General features: G+C 49.3%; 4 protein-coding genes across 4 annotated transcripts; 1 reads left to right on the forward strand and 3 right to left on the reverse strand.

Moving 5' to 3' along the window:
* Nucleotides 1–4,579: 4,579 nt before the first annotated feature.
* Nucleotides 4,580–5,113, forward strand: HOO65_040771 (uncharacterized protein; the record flags this gene model as incomplete). The annotated part of the gene is made up of 1 exon (XM_071000734.1): nucleotides 4,580–5,113. One exon carries the CDS (start codon nucleotides 4,580–4,582, stop codon nucleotides 5,111–5,113), a length of 534 nt encoding a protein of 177 aa, XP_070859614.1.
* Nucleotides 5,114–8,108: 2,995 nt separating this feature from the next.
* Nucleotides 8,109–15,762, reverse strand: HOO65_040772 (pectin lyase-like protein; the record flags this gene model as incomplete). The annotated part of the gene is made up of 3 exons (XM_071002444.1): nucleotides 8,109–9,990; nucleotides 10,050–13,833; nucleotides 13,899–15,762. The coding sequence occupies 3 exons, from the start codon at nucleotides 15,760–15,762 to the stop codon at nucleotides 8,109–8,111; spliced, it is 7,530 nt and encodes a 2,509-aa protein (XP_070859615.1).
* Nucleotides 15,763–18,025: 2,263 nt separating this feature from the next.
* HOO65_040773 (carbohydrate-binding module family 1 protein) lies at nucleotides 18,026–19,630 on the reverse strand (the record flags this gene model as incomplete). Its single annotated transcript, XM_071000735.1, has 1 exon — nucleotides 18,026–19,630. One exon carries the CDS (start codon nucleotides 19,628–19,630, stop codon nucleotides 18,026–18,028), a length of 1,605 nt encoding a protein of 534 aa, XP_070859616.1.
* A 1,479-nt stretch (nucleotides 19,631–21,109) lies between these two features.
* On the reverse strand, nucleotides 21,110–23,378 carry HOO65_040774 (Arrestin-related trafficking adapter 6; the record flags this gene model as incomplete). The annotated part of the gene is made up of 2 exons (XM_071002635.1): nucleotides 21,110–21,907; nucleotides 21,981–23,378. 2 exons carry the CDS (start codon nucleotides 23,376–23,378, stop codon nucleotides 21,110–21,112), a joined length of 2,196 nt encoding a protein of 731 aa, XP_070859617.1.
* Between the last annotated feature and the right edge of the window lie 539 nt (nucleotides 23,379–23,917).

Raw genomic sequence — 23,917 nt, forward strand, 5'->3', positions numbered from 1 at the left:
CGTGATTTGATCGTAGATATGACTGTCGCGGGCGTCGAAAGACATGGAAAGGCAAAATCAGTTCAGCCAGGAAACCGAGAATGGGTTACAGTCATCCGGGCGATCAATGCTGCAGAAGGCCGGGCAATCGCGCCGTTCACCGTGGCTGCAGGCCAATACCACCTCGTTAACTGGTACCAAGAAAGCAACCTCCAAGATGATTGGGCTATTGCGACAACTCATAATAGCTGGTCGAATAATGATACAGATACAGGTCTTGAGTGGCTCAGGCACTCTGATCAACACACTATAGCCCGATCAACTGGTCGCTATCAGTCTCTACTCCTTGATGGGAATGGCAGCCATCACTCAGTCTAATTTGAGACATACCATGAAGTCAACCACATCATCGCGCTGTGTATGCCACCTCATTCGTTTCACCTACTTCAGTCTCTTGATGTCGGATCTAATCAGGTGCTTGATAACCCACGTTTCCAAGACTTATGCTGCCCACTAAGCAGCTATGACAGAGAGTAATATCAAGGGGGGCTTTAAAGGGACTGGGCTTGTTCCATCGAATGGAGAAAGCGTGATATCAAGGCTTGATGTGCGGCTACGGACTCCAACACCGATCGACGAGAAGGCCGGGGTTGACGCGCAGGTGAGGACGGAATTATCGAGAGTTGGGGGTCGGGGAGGATCGGCAGCAGCGAGGGAAAGGCGATGTGGAAGATGTGGTACAGGTGGCCATAACTCGGGAACATGTCGAATTGCTGTTGAAATATGTAGAGAACAGAATAGTAATTGATTTATGTTTTTTGTTCTTTTTAATTTTATATATAATCCTGTCTAGGGGGTGCCGATTTCTTTCCGACTCTCTATGTTTTCCGACTTCCTATGCATACATGTCACGCTTAATATCTTACGTAGCTCACCATCGAGTGGAACACCCTTCTCTCACCACTACCACCAAGGGTTAGGAAACGTATCAGCATAGAAAGTCAGCCAGCTCATATCATTCGGCTCTATCTGCTCCTTTTCGCAGCGTCCAGTGTAGATTTCTGTCAGACTGAACCCATTCTTGTGCCGAAGTTCCCAATCCGGACTGTAGATAGCGGCACCATTCTCCGTAGGGGGGAATTTAATGATATCGAGACACAGGATCCCAAGCCCATGATGCGGAGAGCGAATGGCATACAAGTAAGTGGTCCTTAGTCTGTACCTCGTAGCCCTGATCTTCGATAATGCCAGCTAGCGAAGGGCTGAAAAAGGACAAGGCTACCGGGAGAAAGGATGAAAACAGTTTCATTGTGATGTTTGAGCAATAATAACGAATGTTAGAAGAGGCTATAGGGAAAAATGCTTGGTACTACGAGATTTTATCCGAAGCTTCTTGACTTTCTGTCTGTGTGGGCATGACCAATGCATGTGTTTATCTATCTCCTCATAAGGTAATTTACAAGCGAGCGGAACACCTCTAAATACCCCCCGCATTCATTATTATATATTGCGATATAATAGCAAAAGAATCCTATTTGCAAGAACTGCAGTTAGATTTTCCATATGATCCTACATCTTCTAAGCAGGTTCCTGCATTATGGCCTGTCTTCCCACAGTTAGCACAGTGCTGTATGCCTACTGCAGTCCGCTTCGACTGACCACCACTCCGTCGCATGTCATGAGCCACCTGCTGATCAACATCCTTTTGTCGATAGCATTGTAATTGGGATCAGAAAGCTTCTCTGACGATAGCCAGCTCGATCCTTGACATAAACAGACGGTGAGAGGGCTTGTGTCGGGTTGTGTGGTGCCAAAGAGACTCAAGTGTCAGTCCCTTAAGGAAGAGGACCGGTCAGTCTTGGAGTCTGTAGCTTGACATCCAGCCTCAATAAGACTGCCTGAGGGTCTCAAGGTTCCAGTCATATGTGTGGTTAAAACATATCTTGAGCTCTGGTTGTCAATGGACGAAGTGTGGAGCCCAGTGCTGCACAACACATCCCACATCACATTCTGAGAGGAGGAGGTTGGCTGTTGCTTCAACACCACTAAGCCAGGGGGGAAGTACTCACGAATCTAGGCCAAGAGTGGACTTGACTCGAGTCTCTTCTTCGAGTGGACTCAATCTCATAGAGTTGGTGCATGCATCTTGTCGAGCACGTCTGCCCTTCATTCTGGTCTGTAAGGTCGATAGATGACCCGCCTCTCCCCCTGTATTCTTTCGGGCTGTTTCCAACCAATACGTGCTGATACCATTGTGCACTCTATTTTAGTGCTATCCCTTTCTACATCCGATCTTCCCCTTCCTCGGAATCCTGTCTGTATAATATATAGTTAGTAACTTCAATCAAGCCTAAATAAAGAGGGTCATTTTGTGCAGTACATGGCAACATCGAGTCAGATAGTGCTGTAGACAAATCATTTGGCTGGCTGTAGTATGAGTGTTGCCATCATGAACTAGGACATCATCGGCAAACTTGAAGGTTATAGCGGCCATGAGTGTTTAGTTGGCCTCCTCTTCTTTCACGGGATGACTTCTAAGTGCCGCTGCCTCCTCTTTAGCATACGATATCAAGCCTTGATCAATATGTTCTAATAACTGCAGCATTAATTTCTATCACGTTAAGTTACCCTTCACTTTTAGGCTGCTTACCAACCCGGTGCAATGTAGATGGCGGAAAACAGCAGCGTTTGATTTCATGACACTAACATGGCTACCCTCACAGCGTCAAAAACCCAGGGGGCTACAATTAACCACGTTCTATGGATCAACGGCTTTTACATACTTCTTCAGTTCTAAATTGCTGGTTTTGGATTTGATTTGTCTACTAAATGTCGCCATCACCTTTGCAATTTACAATGCTAATACCATCCTCATTTGGTTACACAGAACAGGCCCAATTATTTCGTGAGAAACCTTAACCTATGTTTGATTAGTAAGCAAGATGATGTCATTGACGACACCATGAAAAATGTGCAAGAGAATTGTCTCTGTTAAGGAAAATTCGGCGCTTGAGCTTCCCCGCTGAACCTTTAGTTGCCTATAGTTGATTCTCATTCTCCATCCGCAACGCCCCACCCCACCTTATCCTATTTCATCCAAGCCTAGTAGTCATAGCTTCCTAGGAACCAGGTGCTACATGGTTCCATGCCCCGGACTTAAGGGAGCCTTTGCCCAGGATTGTTTGCTTGGGATACTGGTGCCGTAGCCCTTTTTCTTAGCTCTAAATATGGCACTTAGCGCTGGCAACAAGCCGAGTGGTTTTAGCACTCCAAGAGTCAGACTTTTTCCTCTTTCGTGACCTCCAACTTCTCAAGACTTTATTAGAGCTAGTGAGGTCAAAAAGCTGACATCCAGTTTGCTATTGCGCGACTGAATCAACGATTCCGACGGCAGCCTTTTGTTGCAACAGTCAAATCAGTATGGGCATGTCTAACTGCCAGCAAAGATGGCAATAAGTGATGCTCGAAGATTTACAATGGCCAGAGCATTGTATACAGAACATTGTGTGTTGCAAGAACCAACTGACGAGAAGTCAGGGTCTTGGCAAAGACCAGGGGCGAGAATGTATGTGATGATGTTGGTCTTGTATTTCTATCCTACGGAGTACTTTTACGAGCTATTTAAATACACCAAGGTGCACACCATCTCCATGCCAAATGTATGGTGCGATAGTGAACAAACAGGTAGATAAGGGCAAGACAGAAATAGTCGGAGGTGCGTGGCGTGAAATTTGCCTGCCTTGGATACTTTGGCCTGTTGTGTTGTTGTTTTATGTTTTACTCAATATTTTCGCCGAGGCTTGCTTGGTAAAGATAAATTAATATTCTTATCCCCTTAGTGCATTACATGAAGACATTCTCTCCGCTTGACAGTACGGAGAACCGGGGGAACAGACAGTCAGAGTAACGGAAAGTTGTAGGGTAAACGAAGACCTGAGGGGCGGAGAACCGGGGGAACAGACAGCCAGAGCAACGGAAAATTGTACGGGTAAACGAAGACCTGACGGGCGGAGAACCGACAACAAAACAAAGCTCAGAAAGGCTTCGGTATGTGCGTCTAATGGAAGACTATAGGCGGCCCCGTGCATCAGGGCTACTATGCTGCTATTTAGCAAGAATGGGCACAGCCAGGCAGTAAGTGAGCAGGTAGGATTCGAACAACGGAAACAATGTAGGCAGTTGGGCACCCGAGAAGCAGAACCAGGGGAAAAAGAATTGTGCTTAGGGTCACCACAGAACTTAGCCCCTTCGCAGATATCATCGTACTTGCTGTTTTCTTGTGGTCTAAGTGCCCACGCTGCTGTTTTTAAACGGGCGCAGGATTGACCTTCTGCATGAAGTAGACGAGAGATGTATGCATATTCCGGGCCGTGTACATGTGCTGAGACTAATATAATGGATAGAAGTGTGGGTTTAAGCTGTGGAAAAAGTGCACATAAGAGTCGTGCATCAGAATCACTTTTCACGTCGTCTATCCCAATAGATGAACACAGATAATCTGCCGTCAAATATCTGCCAAATCTCTGCTTAGCTTCCCTTCTACACACCATACCCTCCTAATACTTCTCTATTCGCCCACTTCTCCTATCCACAACTCACGATGCAGTTCAAGCTTGCTTCTTCTTCTCTCATGCTCGCAGTAGCCACCACTTCTGTGTTCGCTGCTCCCTTCACTGGAAGCCCCTCCACTGGAAGCCAGGAACCTGCTAGGATTGTGGTCAGCTTGAACGATTACGGCTTCCACCCGTCCGACATTAAGGCCAAAGTGGGCGACTTGATCGAGTTCCATTTCGGCGAGGGAGACAGCTCTGTTGTGCAGTCAGACTTTGAAACCCCTTGCAAAGCTATGAAAAACGGCTTTTCTTCCGGAACCTTCACCGTGGAATATACCAAGACCCGTACAAACGAGGATCCGCACATTTTTGTAGTGCCTGTCACTAGCACCGATCCTATAGCATTTTACAACGGCAAGAGGAGCAGTCGCTACGAATTTATTGGCGTCATCAATGGCGATGAGCGCGCTCAGAAGTCGTACGAAACACTAAAGGCCAAAACGTTGGCATCCTCCGGGGATAGTGACAACCCCAATTTGGTTCAGGGTGGTGTCATTGAGGCTAACCCTAAGTACGATTGAGACTAAGCGGTCTAGCATATCATAAAACCAGGGTTAATGACATGTTGGTGATAGGGTTATATCATGATAGAAATTTTAATAGCAGACAATGTAGTAAGTTGTCTTGACCTATGAATTACTTGATTAATGCATGCAAAGTGTGTGCTGTCACAGTCCAGGTCGTGTCTCTGTTTCCCTAGCAGTAACTATATGTGTATAAGAGCAACAAGTCTTGACATTGTTTGAATTGTCCGGATGGCAGAGCATGACTATGAAATGGAGCCACATATACCCGCCTGCCTTACAGTATGCTATTGTTATTGTATTATTTAACGTCTACCTGCTGTTATTTTGCAGCAATGCGGCGGCATATTCCGGACAGGAGCTGCTGGCTAATGTCATCTTCCAGTAACCCCTGGGTGGTCAGCAGTTGCAATAGCCAGGAGAGCTCTCTGTCCAGCGTGCCTGCGGGGTTCCAGGATTGGATACCTGGTGTTTTTGGTCTGCGACGACCGCGTGTAAACTAGTCTAAAAGGCTGCCGGCTTTCGGCACGGGGGGTAGCCCCCGGCGGAGTACAGCGGTTTTGTCCTTCCATATGCATGGCTGTTGCCGCATCGTTTGATATTTTTCCCGTTTTGCTGGTGGCTGGTAGTAGAGCTCCCTTGGGGAAGGGGGGGGGTTCTCTATCTAGCTATTGTATTATTTTACGTCGCGTTGATTGTTGATTGTTGATTGTACTATTTAACGTCTACCTACAGCTATTTCACCGTAATACGACGGCCTTCCGGCCGGGAGCACCTCCCGGGCGGTCCGCAGTGACAGGAACGCATAGACTTCAACCTTCTCCTATGACTTTTTAGGGTCCAGCAATATAGCCAGGAGGGTCTCTGTATAGCGCGGCCCGAGGGCGTACCTGTCGGGTTCCAGGATTGGTTACCTGATATTTTTGGTTGGTGGAGGCCCCGTGTAAAAACTAGTCTAAAAGGCCCCCGGCTGTCGGCACGGGGGGTAGGCCCCGGCGGAGTACAGTGGTTTTGTCCTTTTATGCGTGGCTGCTGCAACACCTTTGGTCTTCCCATTTTCCACATCCCCCTTTCCCCACCGGCAAAAACCCCAGACAAACCCTAAACCCAGAAGTGGAATCGACTCCCAACTTCCCCACAAACATTCGATCCTCTGAAAAATCTGCTATGTGTCCTGAAACCATGAAAATCATGGCGACAAGACAACAGATTCCAGTGCAGTCTGGGAATCCCGTCAAGCAACGGGAAAGTCAACCATACTGTGTGAGCATCCGAGGGCTCATGGTCTATCCTTCCACCGCCCTGGTGGCCGCTGCCTCATGCGGTGTGGATGTGACCTAAGGCAGCCCCCTTTCTAGTGACCTGCCACAGTCACCAGTCTGTCCGAGGACAGAGGAGCGCGAGAAAAAACAAAACATAAGAAAAAGGAGTGGACTGTGTGAACTCTCAAATACTCAGTCCTGAGCGTGAAGGTGATCTCCTTGAGTTGGAGTGGTGTTGTGGCGATGAGGAGTTGGCGATCGCGAAAGTTGTCGTGAAAAAGGGGGCGAGTCGACGACGAGATTGTTCCTCAAAGTTGGGCAAGAGCGGCCTCAAGGCTCCACAGCTCATTGTCAGAATCCATGACAGAGTCAAAGAAAAAGAAAAGAATGAAAGACGCTTATCAGTGTCATAGGCGTCGTCCTCTAGCAGCCCGGAAGAAGGGGAGGCGCCAGACCTCAAAGGTACCCCCCCGAGGGTTGTAAGAGGGAGAGTTGATTTTACGTCGCGTCTCTATCCAGAGGCCCTTATAACCTGATTTAACACCGGCCATTTCCGTCAAGCCATGCGCAGTGGTCAACCACTGTCGAAACTCACCATGGTGTAGCTGGTTATCACGTTCGACTGTAACTTGTAAAGAATTGCCATCGAAAGGTCACCGATTCGACTTCGGTTGGTGAGAACACTTTTTGTATGCGGACTACTTGTATTCCGTGCACTTTTTTTTTTTTCTTTTTTCTTTTTGTGTCTGCCTACTGTTATTTCGTAGCAATGCAACAGCGTATTCTGAAAAGAGTAGCTGGCTGATGTCGTCTTTCATTGACTAGCAGGTGTGTTGAGAGATTGTGAGCGTCTTTGTGGCTTTTTAGGGTTCGACGCTTGGGGCTAAGAGGGCTCTCTGTGCAGTATGGTTCTACGACAAGTCTGCGGAGTTCCTAGCGTTGGTTACTTGTCTTTTTTTTTTTTTTTAGTCTGCGGCGACCCCGTGTAAGCTAGTCTAAAAGGTCATGAACTTCCGGCACAGGGGATAGGCTGTTGCTTGTTTATATTATTTTAATGTCTACCTTCTGGGTTTCCACAGAAAGACGGAGGGATAGACTTGAACTTGAATATATTTAACGCAATACGACGGGATAGGTCCCCGTATTGTATTGTATTGTATTATTTTACGTCTACCTACCAATTATTTCGCGGTAATACGACGGCATATTCCGGACAGGAGCCGTTGGCTGATGTCAGCTTCCCGTGACTCCTCCTGGGCGGTCAGTAATTGCAGGTTTGCTTGGATTTCGAGCGCCTCCTATGACTTTTTAGGGTCCGGCGCTTGGGCCGGGATAGGTCCCCGATCCGGATCTCCGAATACAAAAGCCTCATTCCGCATCAGGATTATCGGCAATACAAAGTCCGATATGGTCTAGGGGCTAGGATATCTCGCTCTCACCGAGAAGGCCGGGGTTCGATTCCCCGTATCGGAGGTCTCACATTGCTTGTTACTTGTTCATGTTATCTTGTAACTGCTCTTTTTTTTTATCTACAGTGTACGTATCGTATAGCAGGTAGTTGTGCTCAATAGGTAAAAAAAGATAAATTAAAATATGTACTAGAAGTGCAAGAAATTATATACGGATACGGCCAGATGATACAGAAGAGGCAGCTATATACATTTGCATCGTGTGCCCTTCGTTCAACCATCGGCGTTCTCGGTTCATACAGATACTTTCCTCCAATGTCATTAAGCACATGTTGGCGCATTCTTGGCCGTCTTGGTGGCCCATTGCGTAACGGTTGACTTGACTTCCACCGTTTTGGTCTTGGTCACAGTGCTTTGCAGCGTCACAGTAGTGCTGGGCACTAGGCTAACAGTGACTGTCTTTACAGTGACTTTGGTAACTGGCGTAGGCGTTACTGTCGTCTTGATAGTGCTAACACTCGTAACGGTCTTGGTCGATGTGCTGGCCGGAATAGTAACGGTACTAACGACGGAGGTGGTCGCAATGCTAGTCACAGCGGCGCTAGTCACGGTCGACTTCACAACAGTGGTAGTGGTGGCCATGGCAGTCACAGTTGACGTCGAGGTCACAGGGTCTAGGGTGGTAGCCTTGCCTGTGGTCTTGGTGGTCGTAGAAGATACGGTGACGTCAGAGCCAGTAACCTTGACAGTAGATGCCTTGGTTGCGGTTGAGGTCACAGTCACTGTGGGAGTTGCCGCCTTCAGAGTAACAGTGCTAACAACAGTCACAGTAGCCTTAACAGTGATGGTGGTAGCAGGTCCAGTCTTGAACACAGTTGAAGTAGCCAAGGCAGTCGAGGTAACAGTAACAGTCGAGGTCCTGTACTCAGTCACGGCACGCTTAGCCAGATCCTCCTCGGCAACCTCGTCGAAAGAGCGACGAGCAAGAGTGGGAATACAGGATAGAGTGGTTGTCTTCTTGGTAGTCTTAACGCTGGTGGTAGTCACAGTAGCAGACACTGTCTTGGCCTTCAGAGAGGTTGTGGTCGCATCAGTGCTGCCAACGGTCTTGAACAAGGTACTAGTGGTAGAGATCGTAGACTGCTTGGCAGTAGACGTAGCGAAGACGGTGCTAAAAACAGTAACAGTGGTAGACACGGGCTTGGCGGTGGTTGTGACAACAGAAGAGACAGTCGTGGTCGATTTGATTGTAGATGCCTTGAGAGTGGTGACCGAAGTACTGGTGACAGTAGCAGTGCTCTTTAGCGTCGAGGTGACAGTCTTGGGAGCCGGGGTTACAGTTGTGCCAATGTCAGAAATAACAGTAGCAACAACAGTCGTGGTCTTTCCTGGGATGGAAGAGGTTTCTACATTGGTGATAGTAGTCGTCTGGACCTTGGTCACAGTGGTAGTAGGCTCGGCAGTTACAGTAGTTTTGCTGGAAACAGTCGAAGCGACGGTAACAGACACAGTCTGGCTGCCATTGATAGTGGCAGTGGTAGTTGTGACACCAGAAACTGTAACAGTTTGAGTGACAGTAACAACTTTAGTGATAGTGGCATTGCCAGCCACGAAAGGCGATGAAGTCAGAAGGGTAGTGTCAACCCATGAGGCATCACCAAAGAAAGTCGCAAGCTCAAACTGCGCAACCTCTGAGTCGGAAAGCTGAGTAGCAAAAGCAGCACGTGCGCTCGTGTCGGCACCAGGACCTGAGTTGGCATACTCACCGAAAAGGACACCGTCAGTTTGAGGACTAGATTTGGACCATTGTTCCCAGCCTGAAGCCTGCACACATGAGTCAAGGTAAGACTCAACATAGGCAACGCGAGCTAGATTGTTCCACGGGCGGCCTAGGGAGATTTGAGAGTACTTGGCACCCTTGGCCGGAGTCACAGTGCACTTGTCAAAGACAAAGCCACCAGCAGTTGTGTTGCTAGCACGCTTGTCTGCAGTCAATGAAATATCATCGCGGGAAGGTGCAATGGTACTGTTAAGGAAGTAACCACGGCCAGAGCCCCAGATCATATCAATAGTACCCTCGATATACGAGTTGGCAGCAAAGAGGTTACCATTGATTAGTAGGGCATCTTGAGAACCAACAACTGAACACTGGTAGAGAGAGGCATACTTGCTGCTGCGAACAGCAAAGCCCAGAGAGGCATAGCTAGAAGGAGGTTAGCAGGTTGGATGTAAAAGCCTATCTAGGAAAAAGAGAAAACTTACTTGGTGGCAGTACCGTAGGTGTTGGCAAAGTTGATGTTCTGCGCCTTGAAGTAGTTGCCCGTGGCATAAACAGTCGCACCGTCCGAGTTAGACTGGTCAGCCTGCGTATCAATGCCATGATCAAAAGTAATAGTGACAGTGTTGGCCGAGTAGTCTTCAGGGCGCTCGGAGTAGCCAAGGAAGATGGTAGTACCACTCTTGTTCAGAGTAAGCTGCTCATAGTACGAACCAGGGTAAATGAACACGGTGGCAGTGGTCTTGGAGCTGGAGGGTAGGGCGTTCAGAGCTTCTTGAATAGTGGAGTATGTGACAGTGTTCTCAATAGGAGTCTTGGACACAATAAAAGCGCCAGTAGGAGGAGTGGTACCATTGTACGTAGTGGTTTCAGGAGTGACAGTGGTAGTTGTACCTGTCTCCTGAGGGGTCTGAATAGAATCCCAGCGAGTCAGATCAATCCACGAGGTGCTATCCATGACTCCAGAAAGCGGATACGAATCGCTCTCAAGCAGCGTAGCAGATCCAAATGCCTCGCGACTAGCGGCGTTATTCTCCCAGTTACCAGGGCCAGTGTTGTTGAACTCAGCAAAGGTGACGTATTCCAAGTTAGGGGACGTAGTACTCCACTGCTTCCAACCGGCAGGAGCGATAATTGAACCCAGATACGACTGCTTAACAACTACGCGGGCGTAACTATTGTACGGACGACCGAGGTAAACACTCTGCGACAGGCTAGAAACGGAGAAACCTTCAGTGGTAGCAGCAGTAAACAAACATTGGTCAAACACATAAGCACCAATAGCGCTAGATGAAGCACGGTTATGGGCAGTGATACAGCTCTTGGCCTGCTTAGCAGCAATAGTGCATCCCTTGAAGTAAGCGGCACTGTAACCCCAGATGAAATCAATGGCACCACTAATGTAACTGCTCTCAAAGTACATGTAACCGTTGGTCTGGCCAGTCAAAAGAGTATCTTGCCAGCCAATCATGGAGCAGCCGTACATGCTAATGTGGGTGCCATAGAGGGAAGCAGCCAGAGTGACATAGCTCTTCTGTGCGCCATCCAAGTTGTCGCTGTTAATGATGGCAATGTTGTACAAGGCAATCTGAGTGCTGCCAGTAGCAATAGTAGCGGTCTCAGAGTTGCTGTGGCCAGTGGGAAGAGGGGAGACAGATAGACCGCGGGCTTGGGTGAGTGTGACTGTGTTGGAAGAGTAGCTACTGCCAGGTGTAGCCGTTGTATATCCAATCAGCATCACGGGACCGGAGCGCTTGATAGAGGGGACCTGCTCGGTATAGGTACCCGGGTAGATGAAGATGGCTTGAGGAGTAGAGTCAGAAGGCAGAGAGGCAATGGCAGAGGTGAGGTTGCTGAAAGACCCTTCGACGGAGCCATCAACAGAGACGAGGACAGCACCAGCAGGAGGCTCCGTGCCGTTAGTAGGAACAGCCCAGGTGAAAGTCTTAGCAGTCTCAGTCTCAGTTGTGGAAGTGTTGGCCGCCAGGGGGTAGCTAGGGACATAGCCGTAGGCAGTATTATCGACCCACGAGATATCCCCCAGGAAGGTTCCTAAATCATAGGCGGATGACTGCTCTGCGGTCATGTTGGTTGCAAAGGTAGCACGTTCAGTCGTAGAAGTCCAAGCGCCAGGACCAGTGTTGTTGAACTCGCCGAAGAAGACGTTGTCCGTCTGTGGGGCAGAGGTAGACCAAATGCTCCAGCCAGCAGCGTTAATGTGCTTATCCAGATAGGAGTTGCGGAAAACGGCAATAGCGTAACTGCTCCAGGGGCGGCCTAAGTAGGTCTGGCCCATAGTGGTGCCATATGCAGCAGTGTAAGTCACGTAGCAGCTATCAAAAACAAAGCCACCGGCCCATGCAGAGCTGGGGCGGTTCTGGGCAGTGATACTAGCGCCTTTAGCAGTGTTCGAAGCAATGTAGCATTGGTGGAAAAAGGCCTTAGAATAGCCCCAGATAAAATCGACACTACCCTCAATGTAGCAGTTGCTGAAGACCTGTGTGCCCTGGTTGGCGAGCAAAGTGTCCTGGAAGCCGACAAATGAGCAACCATAGGCTGCCATTTTCTTACCATAGAAGTCGGCAGCAAGAGCAGCAGTGTTACTGGTCTGAGGGTAGGTATTAACGAAGTCGATATTGTACAGCGACAGACCAGACCCATCAGTCTTGCGCGAGTATAGAACAGGAGTCTCTTCATTGCGACTAAGACTAGTCAGGTAGCCACGCGAGAACTCGATGCGGACCTTGTTCTGAGTGTAATCATTCGCATAGGTAGTTTCTCCGCGAAGTGTGACCAGGCCGGTACGGTTGATAGAGAGCTGCTCAGTGTAAGTGCCAGCTAGGATGTAGATAGTATACGCAGCGCCATCGTTAGGAAGGGCAAGAACAGCGGACTGTACACTGCCGTACTGACCGGCGGTGGGAGTTGGAGCTACAGTGAATGTAGAAGGCACAGCAGTGGTAGTGGTAGATGTGACCAGAGAAGTTGTAGTAGTAGATGTGACCAGAGCAGTTGTAGCGGTAGTGGTAGTGTTAGCCGCAGCAGTCACGTTAGCCGCAGCAGTAGTCGTGGTTATGAGCGTCGAGGTTGAAGTAGAGGTTGAGGTTGATGAAATAGTGGTGGTAGTGGTGGTAGCCGTAGCCTGAACGGCCTGTTGAGAGTTGCTGGCAGAAATAGCAGCCACAATATCGGCATCGATCCAGCTAACATCAGTGGACGCAACAGAGGGGGTCACTCCAGCAAAGAAAGCCTTGAGCTCGTAGTTTCCCAGTCCGCTAGCGTCAATCGCAGAGGTCACATAGGCAGCACGCGCAGCAGAGTTAGACTTGTAGGCACCAGCTCCAGAAGTGAGGAACTCAGTGTAAAAGTTGCCAGTAGCCTGGGTTTTACTATCAACGTGGACACCTGAAGCAGCTACGAAGGAGGCAATGCTCGTATTACGGAACAGAGCGACCGAGCCACCAGCTGAGTTGGCAGCAGCCAAAAATACATTGGTGTTAGTGGTACCACTCTTTTGAACAATCTCAGAAGAATCCACAACGATAGTCGAGTTGTAAAGAACAGAGTTGATAGTCGCGCCTTGGTTATAGACAATCAGGGCATTAGATGCAGTGGGGACCACACGCGTACGGAAGAGATACACTGAGGGATAAGCGTACAGAAGCTTATCAGAAGCCTCCAGGTATGAGTCCGTCACTAGCGCGGCTGCATAGTTACCAGTTAAGCAGCCAGCGCCAGCACACACTAGCGAGCAACCATAAAAGGCGTTCTTTCCACCGCGTAGATATATAGCTCCACCAGCAGTGCTAGCAGCGGTAGCATCGGTGCTAGCAATCTTAACATTACGCCAGGCCACCCGAGCAGCGGCGTTGTATGTGACGACACGGCCGGGTTGGCTAATGGTAACCTTGTTGTCTGCGTAAGAGGCAGCGGTAGGGCCAGCGATCGTAACCGATGCCGTGCTAGAGATGGTCACAGCTTCAGTGTAAGTGCCAGCAAGCACAGACACAGTGGGGATACCAGAGGCCTGTGCGTAGGCAATGGCCTGGTTAATAGCAGTGAATTGAGCAGATCCATCTTGGGCGACGGTCACAGCAGCACCTGATGAAGTTGAGGAGGTGCTAGTCGAGGTGCTAGTTACGGTAGATGAAGTGGTGGTGATACTAGAAGTTACGGTAGCCACGCTTGTTGTAGTAGCGGCCAGAGTAGATGAAGAGCTGGTCTCGGTGGAGAGAGTCACAGAGGTAGAAGTAAGGCCATTATCCGTTGCTAGAGAACTGAGGTTAGCAAGCAAACACTATACGGTAAATGGCAAACAATGTGCCAGTCCTTACTAAACAGAGCAGCAGAAGTAGTCGTCGCAACAGCAGTATTGGCAGCAACAGAGGTATTGGCAGCAATAGAAATGTTGGCAGCAACAGAAGTAGTATACAAAGCTGCTGTCGGGTTGGCGATGGTATCATACGGAGTGGAGGATGCATCAGCACCCATGGAGGACTCTGTAATAGCTGAGCTACTCGTAGTGAGACTCTCTGTCTCAACAGCGGTAGAAATAGGAGCAGAGCCTCCAACACCCGAAGTGGCAGTGTTGTTCACCAATGCATAGATGGCACTTGAAATATCCGTGGTAGAAGTATCAACAGAAGACGCGGTGGTCGAGCTATTAGACAGATAGCTGGTAGAGGAGGTCTCAGTAGCAGAAGTCTCGATACCAACAGAGGTAGAGACAGCAGCTGACGTAGTCTCGGTAGCAGAATCAGAGATGGTAGACAATGCCTCGGTAGAGGAGGTCTCAGTAGCAGAAGTCTCGATACCAACAGAGGTAGAGACAGCAGCCGAAGTAGTCTCGGTAACGGAATCAGAGATAGCAGACAAAGCCTTGGTAGTAGAAGTCTCAATAGTAGCCAAATTAGAGGTCGTAACCGTAGTCTTGACAGCAGATGTCTCCGTGATATCAGATCCATACACGGTTGATGTACTTTCAACAGTATCAGTAGCAATCAAAGTCTCGAGACCTGAGCTGCTTTCTGAATGAACCGAGCCATAATCAGTAGGCTCGGTAGTGGCCGCAGTAGAGGTAGTGGCAGCCTCCGTAGGAAGGGCATTGATAATGGAAGAATCGGTAGATGTGATAGAAATAGTGGAAAGAATAGAAGAAATATCAACAGAAGAAAAAGAAGAAAAATCAGACGAAGAAGCCTCAAGGGAGGCAGTTAAAGTTTCAGACAATGTGACAAAAGGGGCAGCAGAATCGCCAAAAGAAGAAAGAGAAGTAGAAGCCAAAGAAACGAAAGAAGATAAAGTTGGCGACGAAGACAGGGTCGTCGTAGAGTTCAAAAGAGAAGTGGTAGTAGTAGAGTTGGGATGAGATGAGGACATGGCCATAGAAGAGTTTGAGAAAGACGGAGCCAACGTCACAATATGGCTTGAGGGCTGAGTTGGAACTGAAGCAGAAGACGAAGCAGAAGTTACAGCCTGGAAGATGACAGAAGACAGGGACGAAGCCTCCGGCCTCGATGATGCTAGAGTTGAAGTCAATGTCATAGCAGGAGCCGAAGATGGCACTGATGACGAAGACACAAGGACAGAGTTGTCGCTGATCTTTCCAGGATTAGTACTGCTTCTGCTGCTACTGCTAGCACTATGGCTGCTTGTAGTGGTAGTTGCAGTGGTGGTGACATGACCAACGCCAACACCATGACCACTACCGTTTCCATTGCCATTGTTATAGCCTTTACCATTGTCTTTACCATGGCTGTTACCGTTGCTGCCTTTGGGGCCTTTGCTACTTCCAGGGCCCTTGTTGCTGGCAGGAAATCTACCATTGCCGGGGCCTTGGTTTCTAGTAGGGCCTCTACCGTTGTCGTATCGGTGGCTGCTACCGCCATGCTCTTTGTTGGTGTAACTTTGATGGCCTTTACCACGATTGGGGCTGTTGTTGCCATGCATTTTAGCATTGCCATTGTCGCCGTAATTACGGCCACTGTTACTGTTGTTGGGGCTGTTGCTGCTACTTCTGGTGACACCATCATGGACAGGAGGGGATGAGGGCTTTGCCTTACATGAGGAGGATGAGACCTCGCGACGCTGTTCACCGCGTAAATCCAAAATGGGTTCAGCACCATGCGGAGCAGCTTGGACATCGGCAATGAGGCCGGAGAGGCTAAGCGCCAAGGCGAGAGCGGAAACACGGACCATCTTGGGGAAGATGGTATGTGATTATTTGATCTCTGTAGAGGTGGGAGGGGGGGGGGAGGGAGGAAAGACGGGAGGGTACAATTAAGGGATTCAACCAAAAATAATAAGGGGAATATAAAAAAAAGTATACAAGAAAGAACTCCGCCAAATGGCTGAGGAGGGAAGGGAGAAAGGGAGAAGGGGTAGAAGAGAGAGGGGAGGACAGAGAGGACCTTGGACACGGTGCCTTGGCTGGAGAAAGAAAGACCCAAGTAGACATCCAACGAAGATGGGGTGGACTAGATATATGTTCGTGAGAACAACGAGCTACTGGTCAATCTTCTCCTCTTGGACTCGGCTAGAATACCCCCGGCTGACAGCCTAAGCATCCTGTCATCATGTTCAGCTTCTTTCATCTCCTGAATGAGTTCTTTCTTTTTCTCTCGCTGTTATACCCAAGAGGGAAAGAAAAAGCTTCACTAACACAATGAGGCAAGGTATGAAATATAAGACCCTGCCAGCAGAGGACCCTAGTAAGCTAGATGATATGATCCCTTGTTCATCATGGCTTTCTATCCCAACTTGGTTGTATTCATCGCTTTATTGATCCTGTAGCCACAGCCACCGTAAAGTCAGAAAAGAACTCCCTTGTAGAGCGAATAGAGACGCTAGAAGAAAGAAAAAGAAAATCGAATCCAAGCCGTAGGGATAGATAGACTTCTTCCAGGGAAAATCAAGCCATGTTTTAGTGGGCGGGCTGGGCCTAGGCCTGTTGTGTGCAAAAGATTAGAGGTTAAAGTTTTAAGATTAGGTCCAGAGCCAGGGAGAGCCCCAAACAGGCTGAAAGATTCGAAATGCGCTAGCAAAGACAGACATCAGGAGTAAAGGAGAGTTAGAGGATGTCTACAAAATGAGTGGTTAAACACATCATTCTGAGGCTGGAGCTGGAGAGTGGAAACCCGGGCAGACGTAGATTGAAGCTTTCCTGGTGGCATTAGTGCACATGGCAATGTATGCGTGCAGGTTAAACTGGAGGTGCAGCCAGATAGAATCTTCATGTCCTCTGGTGCCAAGACCAGCAATAAGGACTAGCCACATGGAAAACAAGCAATGAGAACTGACCACCCAGCGATCTGATTGCCCAAAACCCCCTGTCGCTGACATTTTGACAGCTCAATTTGGCCGACAAACAGTTCGGAGAAAAGGAGACAAGGGAGGAGGGGGAGAGAAGAACGCCAATTCCAAGAGCTAGATAGGAAAAGGAAACCGAGACCAAGGAACAGAGCGCCGCTTGTTGTCTTCTTCCTCTTCACTTCCTGAGATCCACACTTTACACTATCAGCCAAGGTCTCTACGAGAAAGAAAGCCTCCCCGCCCCCCTATCTCTATAGCCGGGCTGAAGAGGTAGCAGAAAAGCCCCACCACAAGACCAGGTTCCAGGCTCGACGCAGAGCGAGAGGGCTAGATCCTATTTTACTCGACAAAAGTAAAGGGGTCCAAGAGAAGGCCGACGCCACGAACAATATTGATTTTCGGTCCAGAACCGCATGGCTCTAGAACTCACGTTAGTCCAGAGATCACATACGACTTCCCAGTGTGGTCTGATAAAATATAGCACGGAGACAAGAGGAGCGAAGAAGCGCGAGTGAGAGGAGAGGAAACGGGGCAGCGGGGAAACATTGAGAGCGGAAGCAGTTTGGCCGCGTGGCAGCTAGCGAGTTGAAATTGTCAGCGGAATTTGACAATCATTCAACAGAGCCCAATCAAAAGGGTTACGATACTTGGTGAGGAAATTAGCAGGCCCAGCAACAGAACAAATTTTCCCACGTGAGTAGAGAGCACCTCACGTGATCAGATAGGGCTTTTACAGCTTCTGTGGGCTTTGGCTTTTGGCTTTGCTCTTTCCCTATCACCAACTTCCCCCCACAATGGTGGTCTAGTATAGTATAGGAGTGCAGCAAAATGGCGCTAGGGTTAAAATACACCTCCTTGAATTATAGGGTTTGAACCAAATCTAGACATATGTATGGTAGGATAGATAACCCACATTCACATTCTGGTTCTTTGGTACTCAGGTACCCGTGCCCCACATTGTCTCAACTTTACTCCGGTACCTAAAACACTTCTGAAACATTCATCGGTATCACAGAAATACTGAATTTTCCTTAGGCAATATTAATATGTACTACCTTGAGTTGCTATTGACAGGTTCTAAGGTTATTTGGTATGTATGAACAATGGACGTCCCCTATTTCTCTTCATCTGAAATCGCATCGCCTGATGCTTACAAGCACTGCGAGTAATACTCGTTCTGGACGGTGCAAGTGAATCCAGCAGCGCAAGCGGTAGGGCCGCTGTAGCCGGTGCCACCACACTGCTGGAACTGACCGGCGGCGCCCGAGCCAGTGTTAGAGCCGGTCTGAGCAGAACTGGGAGGAGTGGTACCACTGGCAGCAGACGAGGGCCGGGCAGAGCTAGGGGCAGAGCTAGGAGCCGAGTTGGGAGTAGAGCTGTAGGCAGGTTCATCCTCCTCGGGATCGCAGGTGTCATCCTCATTCTGAGTGCTAACAGGGGTGGTCGGGGTGGAAGGGTTGCTGGAAGGCTGGGAGCCAGGAGTCGAGGGGGTGTTAGAAGTAGTGGGGTCCTCATCTTCGGGGTCGCAGGAGTCATCTTCGTCAGGTGTGCTGGGGTTGGTAGCAGCAGGGCCTTGGGCGCCACTAGAAGAGCTAGGAGTAGTCTCATTGTCGTCATCAGCCTCGCAGGTCTCTTCCTCAGAGTTAGGATTAGGAGTAGCAGCCTGGATCTGAGCCGCAGTCATGGTAGCAGAGGCAGTGGCAGTGACAGTAATAGCGGTGCTAGGACCGGCGGCTGCTAGCAGGGCCGAGACAGAGTGGTAGGCAGGCTTAGGCTGCAGTTCCTTGTCGAACAGAAGAGCGTCACCAGCACCCTTGAAGGTGTTAGGGACCCAGGAGTGTTTGTCAGTGAAACCCCAGATGGTCACGCCAATGCACTTGGCAACGTCCATGCAGGCACCGACAACGGCAGCGTAGTCATCACCCTGCTTCGCCAGGGCACTGTCAGAGGGGGGGAGGCTAGAGTGGCGGATGTCCAGCTCGGTGTAGGCAACCTCCTCAACACCAGCGTCTAGGAAGCTCTGGAGGGTTTCGACATACGAGGCCTTAGGGGAGACCTGGCCAACAATCAGATGGGCCTGAAGACCAACACCGTGGATGGGGGCACCAGCGGCCTTGACGCTCTCGACAATAGAGACAGCAGCCTTGGCTTTGGCACCCGAGGTCTCGATGTTGTAGTCGTTGTAGTACAGCTTAGCGGTAGAGTCCGCGGCAGCAGCGTACTGGAAGGCCAGAGGGATGTACTCCTCGCCAATGTTCTTGTGGAAGACATTGTCACGGAAGGTACCGTTCTCCTCGAGGGCCTCGTTAACAACGTCCCACGAGTAGCACTTGCCCTGGTAGTGCTTAACCTCGTTGGTAATGTGAGTCTCCATGACCTTGGTCAGTGTGTCCTTGGTCCAAGTGCCTGAAGTGACCCACTGGGGCAGCTGAGAGTACCAGACGAGCGTGTGGCAGCGGAGCAGCATGTTTTGGCTGGCAGCCAGATCAGCAATGACATCACCGTCCGCGAAGGTGAAGACACCCTGGGTCTTCTCGGTGTATTGCCATTTCTGGGTGTTGCCGGGAGTCAGAGCACCCCACATTTCGGGGTCCTTGAGCATTTCGACAAATGCGGTGTCAGTCAGCTCACTGTTGTCAGTAGCAGTACCGAAGTACATCTTGCCGGCGGCCTTGGCCAACTGGTTGAGGCCTCCGAGGTTAGAGGCGGCCATGGCCGTAGAGGCCATGAGAAGAGTAGAAGCAGTGAAGCGCATGATGGGCGAGACGGGATGGGATAACAGAGACTGAATTGAGTGAATGAGTGAAGATAGAAGAGAAAGGAAATAAGAACGATAGAAAATGAATGTTATGAAAGAATGTAAATGAGCCAGTCAATACAGCAAAAAGAAAAGAATGTAGAAAAGAAAGCGAAGTAGTCTCAGAGAAAATGGTTCCAGTCCATTGCACCTTGCAAAGTATCAAGAGTTGCAAGAACTACGGCAAAGGGAAGCGGACGATGGCAGGCTTTATACAGCGAGACGCCAACAGGAACCACCATCCCATAACAAGAGCAGTTCATAACAAGCCGCCCCCCCTTGCTCACTCCTCCTCAATAGGCTTCCAGCCAGCAGGTTATTCTAGGAAGATAGGATCAATCCCCAAGCCAAGTCACTCAGCCCGCAGCCGAAACACGGGACTCGCTCACATCATATCGTTGCTCATGATCCACCACCAGCCCCTGTGTTACTATTCTGGACTTGGGATGTGGGAATGGTGAAACAGATTGGACGGTGGACTTGCAATTTTCAAACCAATTTGGCCTTGGCTGGAGGCAATTCGATCGCCGGATGGCCGATATTGTTAGAGCTAGGATCTCAGTATCATAGCGCTGTATTTCATACAATCCCACTGTATGCTAGAGATCAGGCTGCACTACTCCCTAAAAGTGTAGTATTTGTTTCCCATCTCTAGGCCAACCTATCCCTGACTTTCGCTATACTCTGCCTGAGACTGTCGTAACAAAGCTCCTAACAGCGCTTAATTTCATCTGATGCTGCTGGAAGTTACCCCTGACAGCTCCTAACTCCAGACAGCCCCACTCGCCTCCATCTTGATCTGGATATTATGGGTAATACTATACAGAGCCCCCATTTTTGTGGGGCATCTCTGGCTTTCTGAGACACTATATTACAACCATATATCGCTAACGCCCAGGCTAAGAGTGCTATGAGGCAGTCATATAGCAAGCCATAGTATGAGCCTAATAAGACATCAGGTCTTGCCTTTACCCAGCCTTTGTCCTTGTTGCCTTTTATCTCTCTCTAAATATATGCAAATTATTTTTTTTGCCTACTTTTTGGCCTTTATATTTTCCATTGAAACAGTACCTTGGCAACTCCTAAAACCAAGTTCCTTGTTCCAAAGAACTTTCTATGACACGCCCCTTGAAACCTGCAATTTGGACGGGGCATGACTTGCATGGGTGTTGGATGAGTAATCATTCCAGTTCAGTCACTCCGGAACGGACTTGTTGTTTTTGAGATTTCTCCTTGTGCGTCACTAAGTTTCATTTCTATTGCTTGTCCAATTTATTCATGATATTCCCTCAAATTATAATGTACATTTACTAGGACCATACATTTCTCGGTGAATTTGTCCGAAAATACGCGTGGGAAAAACCCTAGTCTTCTCCGCTGGTTGGCGTTCTGGCGTCATACACACATGAGCGCCACAATGTCCTCTACACACATTGTTCATCTCCGCCCTAGCCGTCCTGGCCGTCCCATGATTGCTTCCAATGCTGGTCTTTGCATGTCCATGCTTCGGCTCGGTGCGCGCAGAAGCACCGGACACATTGGATTGCGCACATTAACTCTGCCTCCACGATTAACAAGACGCAGCGGTGCATCGCCGCTATCGTCGCTATCGTATTCCGCAGAATTGCACGACCGGCCACCTCCACCCATGCTGTGTGCGGCATTGTCCTCATACGTCTCGAGCCGGGAAAAGTAGTCAGCTAGACCGTCGACGCTAGGTGTGCCAACCACCACGTCATATTGTGGTGGTCTAGAGAGTCCGTTCTCCTCGTTGATATCATCGTCGTATGGTGTTGGTAAGTCCAGACTCGTATCAATGGTTAGGTCGGTGAAAGCCCGTGGTTGATACGACGGCACACGGTTGATTCCACGGCTAGGCGGGGAAAGCTCGAGCTCCGGCTCAAGCTCAGGCGGCGCGTTGCCAGCGCCAAGGTCAAGATTATCCCCTGATATAGGCTCTACTTGCGTCACCACCAGAGTCTTGGGAGACATGCCTGGGAGTGTCAAAGGTGATGTAGATCGCGGGAAGGATGTAAGCGGGGCATCGGGACATCCACATTGACGGTGGGGCTGAGAGGTTGTGCCACCATTGCTGTCGACTGACGAATATTGCGGCAGTGTCATCTCGTTGTTGCGGCAGTTGAGTATCATGATCGGCGACTCAATGGTGATTTCATACTGGTTTTTGTAGGAAGCCGGCTTGACGTCGTCACGTTTGGCGACTCTGAGAACAACCTGCAAACAAATAATACGTTAATGAAGGCTACAAGGAGAAGGGAAGATGTGCAGGGAGGAAAAGAAAACTTACCCGCACCCAATGCTGCACTGTAAAGCGTGTCCAGCTCACGTCCGGATGTACTTGCAGCTCTGACTTGCGTGCCATCATCTGACACGTAGGAATCTGTACGTTAAGATCCAGCTCCGTATCCTCCCACAACTCCTCTAGCCCCAGGTCGAGCTCGCCCAACATATTAGACACGCGATTGCGAAAGTGCACTGCATCGTAGTTCTCGGGCATGGTTCCACGTTCTGATGCTACAGTACGGTGTATTTGGCGGGCTTCATCATCGACCTCACCACCCCGGCGGTACGTCAACGTCGATCCCGGGAAACGAGAATTGTCGACTTCGTGCCCGGCCACCTTTTCAAACACACAGAACATGCGTTTTGGATCCTTGCGCTTGACGACAGTGCCGGTATGTGGGTCGAGGTACTTGGATATGTATTCAATGGACTCGGAAATATACACACGCACTTTAAGCAGCTGTACCCGTTTGTCCAATGGTTGGAGCTTGAGCATGATGGGCAAACGAGAACCAATCGGAAATGTGCGACCCGAGAGCACCATTTCATAGTACAGTTGGTCTTCCCAGCATTTTCGAATGGCCACAGGTTCTGTAATTTCTAATGACATCATGTCAGGTAGGCGAATAATGGAAATGTCGCGGTAACCGTGAAGGTTGGGCTTGAAGGGCCCTGGTCGTACGATCTCGGTACTAAGACGCCATGTGAGATAACCAGCCGGCAGGTTGACCGTCTCGCAGTAGCGGTAATCGACGGGAATTTCGAAAGTGTATTCGTAGACGCCAGCTGGGAATCGTTTATAGTCCTTGTGTACATGGTCTTGGGAGGATGTCGAAGATGTTTCTGACTTGCCGACGCTCCGTGATCGCGCACGATGCACTAAACTGAGGCGGCGGCCCTCTTTACAAGAGCGATTTGAGCTGGAGCTAACAGATATTGCGGAAGCGGAATCAGGGCTGAGAAACGAGTTTTGTCGGGGGCGGGAAAGACGGCGCATGTCGGAAAGGGTATTATGGGAGTCGCCAGCTAATGTAAAAGTGCAGAGGGTGCCGTACTCAGTCTCCCACGACTTTGAGGCGATATCGAAGAACTTGAGCTCCTGTGAAAGCGAGTTGAGCAGTTCATGGTCGCGTCGGCGACCCTTTATGGGCACTCCGGCAGCCCCGGGCCAGTCAATCCGGCCCTTGCCGTTAAGCCGCAGGTTAATTTCTTTGATCTTGACAGAGCGCGAAAGCTCCAGCTTGAGGGTGCCACGTAGAAAGGCTGAGCCCGGCTCACTACGCCGGCCCCTGCGCCGTCCGTGGTGATCGAATCCGGTCAAGAAGAGGTTGGGCTCGGCTAACATGATAGAGACCGTCATTCCGCCCCCGGAAGTAATGGGCTTGGCAGATACGTCGGCCATAGTTTGAGGGAGTCTTGGGCCGGGCGAAAGGGGCGGGAAGTAAGAAAGAAAAAAAAAAGCCAGAGACCTAGGGGCCAGATATTCGTTCGCCGTGATCTTCGAAAAGGGCTATATAGGATAAAAGATACCAAGTACCGAGCCGGATATTCGAGTAACGGGGGGGATTAAGCCAAGGAACAAAGACTAACAAAAAACAGAGAATGATGTCACACACTCTAAGAAGCCCAAAAAAATAATGTCGTGAAAACAACAAAGACGAAAACCGTTTAAAAGGAACGGGTAACAAAGTAATGTTGAGAAGAAAAAGGGAAAAAGGAACTGGGAAAAAAAAAAAAAAAGAAATGTAGAGAAAAAAAAAATGATACTGAGAAGAATGATCACTATAAACAATTAATGCGCGGGAGATAAAAAAAGGTAAAGAGTAAAAAATAAGACAGTAAATATAGAGAATAGAAGAATAAAAATAAAGATAAAGTCAAGGCTTTAGGGTGAGCTGGGGAGAGGATTTCGTTCACCTAGTAGGGGCGAAGTACGTAGGA

This window comes from Ceratocystis lukuohia (genome assembly GCF_044167205.1).
Source record: "Ceratocystis lukuohia strain C4212 chromosome Unknown Supercontig4_pilon, whole genome shotgun sequence".
Classification (NCBI taxonomy): domain Eukaryota; kingdom Fungi; phylum Ascomycota; class Sordariomycetes; order Microascales; family Ceratocystidaceae; genus Ceratocystis; species Ceratocystis lukuohia.